Source organism: Ruditapes philippinarum, unplaced genomic scaffold, assembly GCF_026571515.1.
Source record: "Ruditapes philippinarum isolate M1 unplaced genomic scaffold, ASM2657151v2 ctg3368_1_1_1_1, whole genome shotgun sequence".
NCBI lineage: Eukaryota > Metazoa > Mollusca > Bivalvia > Venerida > Veneridae > Ruditapes > Ruditapes philippinarum.
The window spans coordinates 95,041-108,436 of record NW_026854526.1 but is presented as its reverse complement, the minus strand read 5'-3'; the positions used below and the strand labels follow the sequence as shown (position 1 = coordinate 108,436).

The window sequence follows — 13,396 nt, the reverse complement described above, 5'->3', positions numbered from 1 at the left end:
ATTCAAACTTCATAGGAGGATTGTTATTTGAAGGAGGCAATACTTTAACCTATAAGTCACCAAGTCATCTTATATTGGCAAATATTAAAGAGTCTTTATTAGTTTATGACAAATAGTTTGCATAATTACTGTGCAAATGGAATGAAAGTTATTGTAAATGTATATTGTATTATTGTATACGAATTTATATCTTGAGCAATAAATTCAGATCAATATTGGTCTTTCCTTTCTCGCGAATTTGATTAGTATAAATGTGGTATTAAATTGGCATTATAGTGTGTTTTAATTTGCGTTATTACGCCTTTTGGTTCGCGTTACTACGCCTTTATTCGCGTTACTACGCCTTTTGATTTGCGTTATTACGCCTTTATTCGCGTTATTACGCCTTTTGATTCGCGTTATTACGCCTTTATTCGCGTTATTACGCCTTTTTATTCGCGTTATTACGCCTTTTGATTCGCGTTACTACGCCTTTTGATTCGCGTTATAACGCGAATAAAGGCGTTACTACACCTTTTGATTCGCGTTATAACGGCTTTATTTGCGTTATTACGCCTTTTGATTCGCGTTATAACGCCTTTATTCGCGTTATTACGCCTTTTGATTCGCGTTGCTACGCCTTTATTCGCGTTCTTACGCCTTTTGATTCGCGTAATAATGCCTTTATTCGCGTTATAACGCCCTTGCATTTTTATTTTTTATTTCATTTGACACTATTAGGCTTTCGTAGGAATTGTTCCTATTCATAAGGTTAAAAAAATAATAATATAATAAACAGAACATTAAAGTTTTTCTATTAATTCAGGATTTATTTTCATCTTGTGGTATGAAAATTATCCTATTTCACTCGTGGCTATTGCCACTCGTGAACTATTTATTTTCATACCACTCGATGAAAATTAATCCTGTATTTATTGAAGAAACTTGAATATCCTCTATTTATTCTCTTGGCCTTAAGTATCTTAAGGTATTTATAAGGAGCGCGTCTCTTTTCATCTTAATTTACCTACTTGCGTTTTTCGGATTTCTACGCTAAAAATGCTGTTTAATATGAGCGTCTTCACTGTGTGTACCTTAGTTCTCCTTGCTGTTGGTAAGTTATTTAATGTTGTTTTCTTCTTCTTCTTCTTCTTCTTCTTCTTCTTCTTCTTTTTCGTCTTCTTCTTCTTCGTCTTCTTCTTCTTCTTCTTCTTCTTCTTCTTCTTATTATTATTATTATTATTATTATTATTATTATTATTATTCATTTATTTAATCATGTGCTCTGACTGAAATATTTAGAAGTAAAAACTATCAAATGGTTTCGTACTGTCAATCTCAATGATAAAAGCTTATATGTGTTGACTGCTTAATGTGGTGTTAGAAATTGCCTTTTCCGCTCTACAGGTATGAAATGGGTATAACTACACGACAAATTGGAAAAAATGGCCGAAAAGTAACGATTAGTCTCTCCTGTAAAGAATCCAGCGGATTATTTTCTGTGTAGTGGACGGGTTACTCTTTTGAATTTCTTTCAGACCTACATAATGAAAAATTGCCCAAAAGCATATCTTAAAATTGAATATTTATGCTACAGATGCAATTTTTTATGAGACTTTATATAAAATGTCTAACACATAAAACTGGTCTCGCTTGCAAAGTGAATTACCATCTTTTCGCTAATAGGCGCGCATGATGTAAAATGTTTAAATGGATTGTAAAAAAGATCAAATGCATAATGTACACGTTCTCTAATTTAAAGCGGTAAAATATCCTTTTTTCCTATTGTCTAACTACTCTATTACTTAATTCATAACCTTGAAAAAGAGATCAGCAATACTTATAACTTTAACTAAACACGACAACCAGTAAAAAAGAATTGAGCTGCTACCAGCATCTTTATAAAAGCTAACCATTTTTGTAGCGTTACGTTAATGTTGTTGTATTTTTGAAATTGTTATGTTTATTCGACTCACTGCTCTATAAATTTGAATAATATTAAACCCACTAAATAGAGTCAGTATAATATAAGTCAATGTACATAAGAAGATAGCATTGCATCGCACCGCATCCTATCGTAACGTATCGTATCGTATCGTAACTTATCGTAACCATTACAATATAGGGGATATTGAATGAGTGTTAGTTCAATACTGAATTTATTGCACGAGTTGAATAAAATTATATTATGCGAGCCTCTGGCGAGCATAATATTATTTTATTCAACGAGTGCAATAAATTCAGTAATGAACTTACACGAATTTAATATTCTATTTATCACATACCCAAAATAAAGACCATTTAAAGTGAAATAAGAGTCATTTTTCATTGACGCGCCTATAGTATAACGCTAACATTTAGCGCGTCTTTACACTATGTTTGTATAACACTAATGACGTCACGTCAAAATATATGCACGGCCGTGCAATACCATATTTACGGAGTCGCAAAATCGGCACGGGTGTGTGATAAAAAACAATAAGGTAAGCGAAGAAAAAAATATTGAAAAATAATTTTACTTAACATGTCGGTATATTTAATAATTTTAATGCCCAGGGATATGATTTCTGTCAATTGTTTTACTGATGGTTGATACGTTGATCTCTAAACAGTCAAAATATATGAAGCGTGCGTAACAAAATTTTACACATTAAAGACAACTGGCTCGACTTCGACATACTTTGTTTTACGGAAACTCATCTTGATAGTTCAGTATCCGATAATAGTTTAAAAATAGACAATTATTCTTTTTATAGAAACGATGTCTCGTGTCATTCTGGGGGAATTCTGATATATGTCTCCGATGAAGTAATTTCTAAGCATAAATATGAACTGGAATTTTATCTAAATGATTGTCTTTGGGTCGAACTTAGACACAAAAATGAAAATATCTTACTTTGTACTGTATATAGGCAGCCGAGTGGCCCTACTTCTTTTTGGTTAGAACTAAGTAATAGCGTTGAAAAAGCTTTTGAAATCAGTGAAAGAATAATCATTGTAGGTGACATTAATGAGGACCAGCTTAATAGAAATAATCACACATTTAGAGATATTCTTCTGATTAATGACCTGAAAAATGTAATTAATGAACCAACTTGTGTTACGGTAAATTCTTCAACTCTTCTAGATCCGATCGCAGTTTCCTCTTCTATAAGTATATATAATTCGGGTATTTCATGTACACCAAACAACATAAGTGACCACTACGGGACTTACATTTTTATCAAATTCGAAAAAGAGACTTTTAAATCATACAAACGTCGTGTTTGGAATTACAAAAGAGCGGATTTCGACAAACTTAATAACCTAATTCTTAATTATGATTGGGCTTTTCTTTTGTCACGTTCTGTAGATGATGCTTGCGAAAACTTTACATCAGTACTTACTGAATTAGCAAAACAATGTATACCAACTAATTATGTAAGTATTCGTCAATATGATCGACATTGGAACGACTCGGAAATACGGCGATTTTCAAGAAAAAGAGATAGAACGAAAAAAATCGCTATTAGAACTAAATCTTTTAATGACTCAAGCCGTTTCAAGCATTTACGCAATAAAGTTAATAATCTAAAAAAACACGCTAAAGAATTATTTTATAGTAACCTTGAATTTTCATTAGAGGAAGCCAAATCAGATAACCCGAAATTTTATTGGAAACCCGTTAAAATGTTAATAAAAAATAACAACGATCAATGTCATTGTAATAACATTCCAGTTTTATTTTCTGAAGTTAATGACGCCGAAATATGTTATTGCTCTAATAAGGAAAAAGCTGACTGTTTAAACGAATATTTTATCTCAGTTTCTACCGTTGATGCATCAAATACCCAAATACCGCCTTTCTCTCTTAGAACGGAGAGCATATTACCCGATTTCACTATCCAAAAGATATTCTTGCAAATTTAACTTTAAATAAAGCAACAGGGCCGGACGAAATTAGCCATCGAATTTTAAAAGAAACGCGAAACAGTATTTGTTATCCTCTTAGTGTACTTTTTAATAGATCACTCCATGAAGGCTCATATCCCAGTTCCTGGAAACTTGCAAATGTTATGCCCTTTTTAAAAAGGGTGACCCCCATATTCCATCCAATTATAGACCTATATCACTAATAAGCTGCATTGGGAAAGTCATGGAAAGAATTGTATTTAAGCATATATATAACCATTTGCATTGTAATAAATTGATATATCCGTTACAATCAGGGTTTCTTCCGGGCCATTCGACAGTTTATCAACTAATCGACATGTATCATCAAATTTGCGAATCATTTGACAAAAAGCAATCTACTTGCATTGTATTTTGTGATATATCAAAAGCGTTCGATAGGGTGTGGCATTCGGGTTTACTTTTCAAACTGAAACAATATGGTATAAATAATGAACTTCTTACATGGATCGAAAATTATTTATCTAATCGTAAACAATCTGTTTTTGTTGGTCCTGAATGTTCGGAAGTGCTAAATATATCAGCGGGTGTCCCACAGGGCTCAGCCCTTGGTCCCCTTTTATTTCTTATATATGTGAACGATATTGCTGAAAATCTTCTAAGCGTTACAAGACTTTTTGCTGACGATAGCTCTTTATTTAACTCCGATTTCAACCCAAATAAAACTGAAGTTATGTTCTTCTCTCAAAATCATAGAATCAAACCCTCGTTAGTTTTTGATAATATCTCTCTAGATTTCGTGGATAATCACAAACATTTAGGATTAACTCTTTCTTGCGACTTGAAATGGCACGAACATATTAATAATATTTCAGCTTCTGCGTCAAAAGTATTAGGTTCTATGCGTGCTTTAAAATTCCAACTTTAAAGATCTACTTTAAACCAGATTTATATATCTTATATGCGTCCGATACTTGAGTATGCATCAATTGTTTGGGATGGGTGTGCTGCATATGAAAAACAATCACTTGAGCAATTACAATACGAAGCCGCTAGAATTATTACGGGTGCAACTCGGTCAGTATCGATAGATTGCTTGGTCAAAGAAGTCGGATGGGTCTCACTCTCTGATAGGCGAAAAATTCAAAAACTTGTAATTGTTTATAAAGCTAAAAACGGTTTACTTCCGGACCATTTATCTTCTTTGTTTCCGCCTACTGTATCAGAAACTACCTCTTATCCTTTGCGAAATAATAACAACTATGTTACTATAGCTAGACGCACTCAATTATATAATGCGTCGTTTTTACCATCCTCGTTAGAATTATGGAATAACCCAAATATACGAAACTCTCAGACACTCAACATATTTAAATCTAGACTAAAAAATCTTTTTAAAGCACCAACGGTTCCGAAGCATTATTTTTATGGCCAGAGATACTTATCAATATTGCATACACGTATAACAAATAATTGTAGTAATTTAAATAACGATTTATATAATAACCATTTGCGCGAAGACCCTTTTTGTCAATGTGATATTATGATTTGAAATGCCGAGCATTTCTTTTTCAAATGTAATCGTTACGTCGAACAACGAATTATACTCTTTCGAGAAACCCGATCTTATCATCCATTAAACATTGATACACTATTGTTCGGTCGTGAAAATTTAGAATACGAAGATAACATTGTCATTTTCGAATCAGTTCAAAAATTTATCAAGACGACTCGTCGTTTTGACAATATTTGACTTTTCATTTTGTGTTTATTCTAAAATTCGTCATTTATATTAGCTTATTTGTTCTAATTTTACCGTTCTTAAATAACAAAGATTCATTACCAATCTTCCCTAAAAAACCAAACTGCATCTATTTTAACAACTACAGTGAGATCGGGATGGCAACCTGTGGGCGGATCGCACTTCAAAATCAAATTTGTACATTAAATTTTAATGAATAAATGAATTGTTCAAAAATTAAATACATATTTTAAAGTTTATATGCATGTTAAAAATAATCATTGTTGCCTCAAAGAATTTTCTTCTTTAATATTAATTTCTGGGAAGGGCTTAATCTAATGTTGTAAGAACTTGTTGCCCAACCCATTTGCATTTTGATATATACTCATTATTTGTATGATATATTTATAAACATGTATTAAATGCAATAAAATATGTTTAAACTAAAGGTCCTGTAGAATCATTTGATTACAAGGATGAAATAGCACAAGGATCATGTACATCAATTATCCCGGACACACAACCTGACCATGTATATGCTGTTAGACGGACTTGTCCGTCGGCTGAAACTTGCGAGGCTGTATGCAAAAATGTGGGGTACGGTAGATCTTCTTCGGAAGATATTTCATAAGTAACAAATTTCCCTTTATACAAAACTATAGTTGATAATGTCTAATAATGAATGCACAAACATAACAATTTTAATTTTAAATATTTATTATTCATTTATATGTTGATGGACCAATATAGAACCAGTCGCGCCTGTACACCTGTGTAACCGGGCTCTATAATGTTGGCGGCTCAATTTTTGTATTTTAATACTGAAATCCTTTCGTTTTTCTACATAATTGCTTACTTAATACAAAACGTATAAGATTATAACACTACTGAACTAATTGTTTGCCATTGTCAGGAAAATATGTTACAATGCTTTACACGTGTACTCTGGAACAATTCTCGCAGCTGGTGATACGGGGAAAGCAGGACTCCATTCGTATAAATATAACAGTTGTACAGGGACAGGTTGTGGGCCCAATTTTTGCTGTTGTGCAAACAGCAAACGTAAGTAAATGCATGTGAAGTTAGCAGTTTAGCTTTACCGTTATTAACACTGCTGTTACTGCTGGTAAAATCAAGCAGTTTTACTGTTTTACTGCTATCTGCAACAGTAGAATAGCACAGATTTTCTATGTTTTCATGAGGCAACAACATCATTATAGTGCTGCTATTGTAACTATATTTCTAACTTTGTTTGTATACTATATGATGCATTCAATTTAAGTAAACGAAGAAGATTATACTAATTAATATTATACTATATATGTTGATTTGAGAGATACACGTATAAGAACGGTGCGTTTCTCAGAATCAGTGAACCTTCAGCTTCAATGTGACACCATTATCTGAAGTGTTTACGTTCAGACACCTGTCATCATTAAGATATGAAAAATTGCTATAAAAAACTGTAAAAATACCATTTTTATATAGCTCCAACCACAACATACATAACTAAAACAACAGCATATATAAAATAACTACATACATGTACTACTATAAGATTCGAGTCTAATACAGGATTTGTAGCTGTGTACAAGTTCAATAGAATCAGTATTGTATTCAATAATATCCTATATCGTTCATAAAGCTCCGTTCTGATTGGCTATGAATAGGTCCCTGACCTATCAGATAAGTGGATACAATAAGAATTTCACCACAACATATTTGTTAACAAAAGAGCACATGTTAATGTTTGTGGGTATGTTAATTGTTATTCAAATGAAAGGTCAGAGTAAGGATCTATCAATTAGGTTTGACATCTGCATAATCTGCAAAAAAGACGTGTTTATCGCCAATGTTTGACATTTTGACTACAGAAAAGCGTTGATATGCATTTCTTTAATCTGAAGTAGAAAAGTAAATGCTAGTCAGCGTACAATTGTGTTTCGAAATGGATTTTCTTTTTTCTTTTTTTAATATTCTGAAAATGAAATCAAAGCTAAATAGATATGATATAGTCTTATACTGACTTGAACTTGGAGGTCACACGCTGGGAATTCTTTGGTCAAATTTCATCAATCCTGATATTCGTGACTACTTTGTTATGTAGCATAGTATGACTGTAAGCTGAAAATAACACTACATTGATGATATTCGACTTGCCTGGTGTGGCAATCTTTATGTTAACAATTTACAGACAGATAATGTGACAATGCTATGACTATGAATCTATTTGGCTAGAATTAATATTGTCAGTTTTAAACAAAATCCTTCGGGGAAATATATACGTTTGATACAGAAGAAGTATGCATTGTAAATGGTAATGTTTGATGAACTACTTCATCTCCACTGATACCTTCTGTTAAATATTTTGCAGACACTACTCCAAACCCGTTAGCCTACAAGGACGAGATTGCACAGTCCACGTGCACCGCCATTTTACCCGGGAAAGCCGTCTCACGTGTATGCTGTAAGACGAACTTGTTCCGCCTCAGCAGCCACTTGCACAGCTATCTGTGCCAACTTAACGTAAGTCAGTTTATATGAAGCGGTATCTTCTATTTAAGTAAGTCGAAAAAGATGAGTTAAAGGTAAATAGCCAGTACACTAATGATAATTTGACAAAGTCACGTGTCAATTATACTTTGAATAACGTTGATCGAGATAATTTACCGAGCAAACTGGTTTGAAGATTGACGGACTTCTTTCTGAAAATGTACATTTGGCATGATTCATACATGCATTATAATGAAATTAAGTAAGAACTGGTTGTTGCCTACAATATGAGACAAACATGTATGTCAGACTCCTCAATTGGACGTACACCCTACTGCAGTATTGGAATGATATATACATGGATTATTCCGTAATTGATCAGTGCCAACTACAACAATTAATTGCTGGCGCGTTCCATGTAAATTGCATTTATTTTAATAGCTTACATGTCAATATATTATACATGTTTAATATTATATATGACATATTTAAAAAAGACATATTTTAAGAATTGTAAGACTACTTAATTATATTTGTATTTCCAGTAAAAAATGTTTCAATGCCTTGCACGTGTATAATGCTGCATCACTAAGCAACACGGACACGGGGAAGTTAGGGCTGCATACATACAGATACAACAACTGTGACCTCGGAACATGTGGACCAAACTTTTGTTGCTGCTCTGGCTGAGAAATGTTTCTGGCAAAAGACACACAATTTCTTGGAAGATTAAATGAGCCGTGTCACGACAAAACCAACATAATGGGTTTGCGACCAGCATGGATCCAGACCAGCCTGCGCATCCGCGCAGTCTGATCAGGATCCATGCTGTTCGCTTACAAACCCTATTACAAGTAGAGAAACTGATAGCGTGGATCCTGATCAGACTGCGCGGATGCGCAGGCTGGTCTGGATCTATGCTGGTCGCAAACCCATTATGTTGGTTTTGTCATGACACGGCTCAAATTTCTTTAATTTACGAGTCATCCAATCATCTGCTTATTTCTTTACGTGTAAATGCGTAGCGTTATTTAGAGCTGATTTTAATCAAATTGCAAGTCACCTAACTATGAAACATCGTCTGTCATCAAAGAGTTTTAAAATGCTACTTAAGAACACAGTGAAAGGATGAAATAAAATATTATCTGTTTAAAATAACCTCGACCTTCACCTTTAGCATGGCACCAAAGGTCTCCTGTATAACAGGTTATAAACTATTACGTTATAATTTTGAGATAGCATTTGGGATGACAACACTGCGCTTATGTAGAATACATTTTTTTTTTCAAATCTTTTATTAAATAATTATCAGCCTCCACTTACATAAATTATTATTGTCATAATTATTTGTTTAAGGGTTACCTTTATCATGTTTACTTTTGAAAGGTGTGAGTCTGTTATAAATCAGCAGACACAAGATTCAGGTACACATCTTGTCATTGTTTGACTACTTTATACAGTAATCATGTTTGTAAAGCTGAATTTCATTGGATATAACATTTGTATACACTGCTACAGAAACTGCAAATTCATTATTTTCTTTTTATAATCAGACAAATAAATTGTACAGCAATAATAGACTTTTTTTCAGTTTAATTGGCACTGTATGAGCAGTAGTTTGCTATCCCTATTAAAATATTGCTTCATTTATATATGTTAACAATGTCCTTACTTGGAGTTATCCTATCTTTTATACATGTTACTGCATACTTGGACTTATCCTATCTTCTATACATGAAACTACATGTATAACAAAATTTGATATAAAACGTAAAAGGAACACAAAATTTTATTGAAAGTTTTATTAAAATTGAAGCTCACATACACATATATGTGTAATTACAAAAACCTAAAAAAAGAGAGAAACACTGGTTGTACACATGTTGAAATAATACATAGAAAAACTTAAGTAAAGTATACAGGTTTGATTCAAGCTTTACTATATGGCCATTCATATAAACAAACATATTCATATATGATATCTTCTAGTCATTCATGATATATTCTAAACATAGACCACCTGCACTCTCAGACCACCTACCCTTTCATTGATGGTCCTGATTCATGCTTTTACATTAGATGATATTCCTCTTACAATAGGGGTTGAGTTAAATCAGCCAGTTGGAAATTAACCTTTAATCTGCTGGTACAAAAAAAATGATAAGCCTTTGCAACCAGTATGGAGCCAGGCCAGCTTGCAATCTGAACAGACTGTATACCATCAGTAACTTTGTACTTCGATAATGAAACCCCTAAAAATTTAATGGACTGTCACAAATTGAAAGTAGGCCTAATCCATTACATAAATACAGTAGGTTTAGGGTTGACTTCTTGATACCGTGCAAGCTGTTAATAATGAGTCTATGGCATTATAATAAATGTAAAGAGTAAAGAGTGAGAGTAAGATAGAAATAAAAATGAAAATTTGTTATATCAACAGTCTAAGTCTCTAAAACTTCTATCTTCTAAAAATCACGTTTGTCTAAGCGCTGTTCGAAATTTATATTTTGATTTTCTATTAATTATGTATGCTAATTAGGGTCTTTCAAATAGAATTTGAAAGAACCTGTGCTAATTAACATTTCAATAAATTTTCTGATTAATTTAAAAAAATCTTATAACAGTCATTTAATCTCCTTTCCTTCCTTTTTTTTTTACATGACATATATATATATTTATATATACATGTATATATGGAAATTCAAAGAAGGTTATTTTATTGTCATACATATAGACATTTTATAGATAAAGAAAAATTAATTCTAAAAAAGAATATTTCTTATAAAAAAATATCAAATAGGACAAAATGTCCAGTTTCTAACAAAGATACTAATGTATTATCTTATATTGTTCAGCATGCATGGAGAGGTAAATTTAAATAAGAAACAGTGTCAGTCCACTGAAGGTAAACAATTCTTAAACAACTGACTTGAAAACAAAAAATATATAAATAATCATTCTAAAAAACAAGATAATTGGCACAATAGAAATAAACAATACAAAATAACATAAAAAACCTTGATGTGAACATCATATAGAGAGTTATTTAAATCTGAAATATAAGATCAAATTGAATGGTGAACCTTGTCATCTCATTGTAAAACACTAACTGTATAGGAAGAGCATCACACAAGTCTCTCAATATAACAATACACACATTTTGTAAAATGGGAAAATAAGCTTCATTAGGTTTAAAGAAAAAGTATTTGATTTTCAACTGTTTCAAACTATACAGTCATTTTAACAGACCTTTATAGCAATGATTTTTGTTTTTAAACTGTAAATGTTCAATAATTAGATTTTTTTTTTAATTTGTGGCAACAACTTCCTTAGTTATTTCATATACTGTACTCGCCACCTGAAATCTAGTCCAATTGACATTATGCCCATCCAAAAAAAAGCGAGTTTGCAGGTAAGTAAAATAAACATTACAATTTGCCATAAATGGTTAAGGTTTAATCTTATACATTATAAAGATAAACAATAACCTATGTGACACACTGAAATATTATCAACACCCTTCCAAACTGAATTTATCATGTATCATTCCAGTGATAAAAAAATGAAACAATAGAGGATATTTGTTTGTTTTGCATGTAAGATTGAAATATAATTTCACTGAGTGAACACCAGATGCAATATTTTCACGAGTGGCGTAGCCATGAGTGAAAATATAATAGCTGGTGTTCACGAATGAAATATATTTCAATCTTATATGTAAAACAAATAAATTTTCTTTTTATTTGATGCTTTTAATGTGATTTTAAGTATTTTTTACTGATTTTGCCGCGTAACGTCGCGCATTCTCCTTCGTGACGTCATCACATCATGACGTCACATCATCAATTTTGAAATATAGTTCTGTTAAATTTCTCTAATTTTGCTTCATTTTTAACATGATGTATGGTGACATCGACTTTCTTTTCCTAAAGAAGCAAAATTTACGTTTGGCGGCACTTATTTCGGTCTGTTATTCCATTTAGTTTAATTTTCTTTTCATCCACATTCAGATATAGTCCGGCTACAGTGAAAATTATATTTTATAAATTTCACTAGTGGTTTATCAGAATATAATCATCTGATATATTACAATAAAACACTGGAAAGCATGAAATAAATATTTGTATTTAAGACAGTTAATAAATCATTTTTTTTTAATTATCAATTACTAGTACTGGCCAATTACCATTCTTATTTCATTTCAACACTTATTCTTTTGAAATATATAGCTAATTCAGCTATATTTGACATCAATAAATAAAAATAAGCATAATGTCACATTAAGTGAAGAGTCTTTATTAGATGTTTGAACAATTATATGTAAAGTCTAGACCTGTGAAAGTTTATGCCCCCAAAAACCCATTCTATTCTTAAAAACAAAGCCATTATGTTTACTTATGCAGCATCTTGATTTCACAACATGTAAATCACTTGATTTCACAACATGTAAATCAATTGAAACAATGCTCTAGCATGGAGTTAAGCGAGATTTTTAACAACTTGAATGTTCCAGCACTGCTAAATCAATGCTGTAGTGTTGTTTTTACACCAAAAATGGCCAAGGATATCACGAAATTGCAGTGCACGAGCTTTTATTAGAGATTTCACCAGCTGATTAACTGCATGGTAGAGCCTCTATCACGAGTTTGAAAATCAAGTCAAAAATCAAATATCCCCCCCCCCCGAGGCTGGGATGGGGGCCATAATAACTATTGACTAATGCATAATTTTATACAAAATGTCAAATAGATTCAAGTTTTCATAATGAAATTTAATCCATTTTTCCAATTGAATATTCTAGCAAAATCTTTCTCTATTAGTAAAATGCACAAATTCATAATGTCTATCATGAAGAGTAAAATTCACAAATTCAGAAAGTCTAGACAATATGAAGGTTTAAAGGTACACTTTATAATTGTCTAAATTAAGGGTGCAACACAAATAGTGCATAAATCATCATAAAACAAATTCAGTGTAATTAGGCCATGCACGTTACTGTTATTTTGGCATATACAGTAAAATTATTTGTTCAGTGGACTATATTTTTACCATATTTTTGTTAAAGATTTAAAAATTAAACCTAAATCATCTTTTTACAAAATAACTATATAAAACATTTATCAGGTTGCTCTAAACTACTACACTGTAAAAACGGATTTTTAAATAAAAAAAATGTATCCCCATTTTCCTAAGCACACACAACATTGTTTAAACCATATTGATTCCAATGAATTAATTTATTATGCATTTATTTTTTCTAAACCTTGTTTTCACCTAACTTCACTTTCTGTT

General features: G+C 31.9%; 1 protein-coding gene across 1 annotated transcript; it reads left to right on the top strand.

The window, feature by feature from the left end:
- The first annotated feature begins 984 nt into the window (after positions 1–984).
- LOC132740370 (uncharacterized) lies at positions 985–10,132 on the top strand. Its single transcript, XM_060728251.1, has 5 exons — positions 985–1,093; positions 6,061–6,208; positions 6,525–6,673; positions 7,986–8,137; positions 8,650–10,132. Exons 1-5 carry the CDS (start codon positions 1,039–1,041, stop codon positions 8,650–8,652), a joined length of 507 nt encoding a protein of 168 aa, XP_060584234.1. The 5' UTR covers positions 985–1,038; the 3' UTR covers positions 8,653–10,132.
- The last annotated feature ends 3,264 nt before the right edge of the window (positions 10,133–13,396 follow it).

What these genes read in the sequence shown, in the direction of transcription:
- LOC132740370 (XM_060728251.1), top strand. Translation starts at nt 1,039, where the DNA reads ATGCTGTTTAATATGAGCGTCTTCACTGTGTGTACCTTAGTTCTCCTT. An exon ending in CTTAGTTCTCCTTGCTGTTG is followed by an intron (nt 1,094 to 6,060) that starts GTAAGTTATTTA and finishes TTTAAACTAAAG; the next exon opens with GTCCTGTAGAATCATTTGAT. An exon ending in CTGTTGTGCAAACAGCAAAC is followed by an intron (nt 6,674 to 7,985) that starts GTAAGTAAATGC and finishes AATATTTTGCAG; the next exon opens with ACACTACTCCAAACCCGTTA.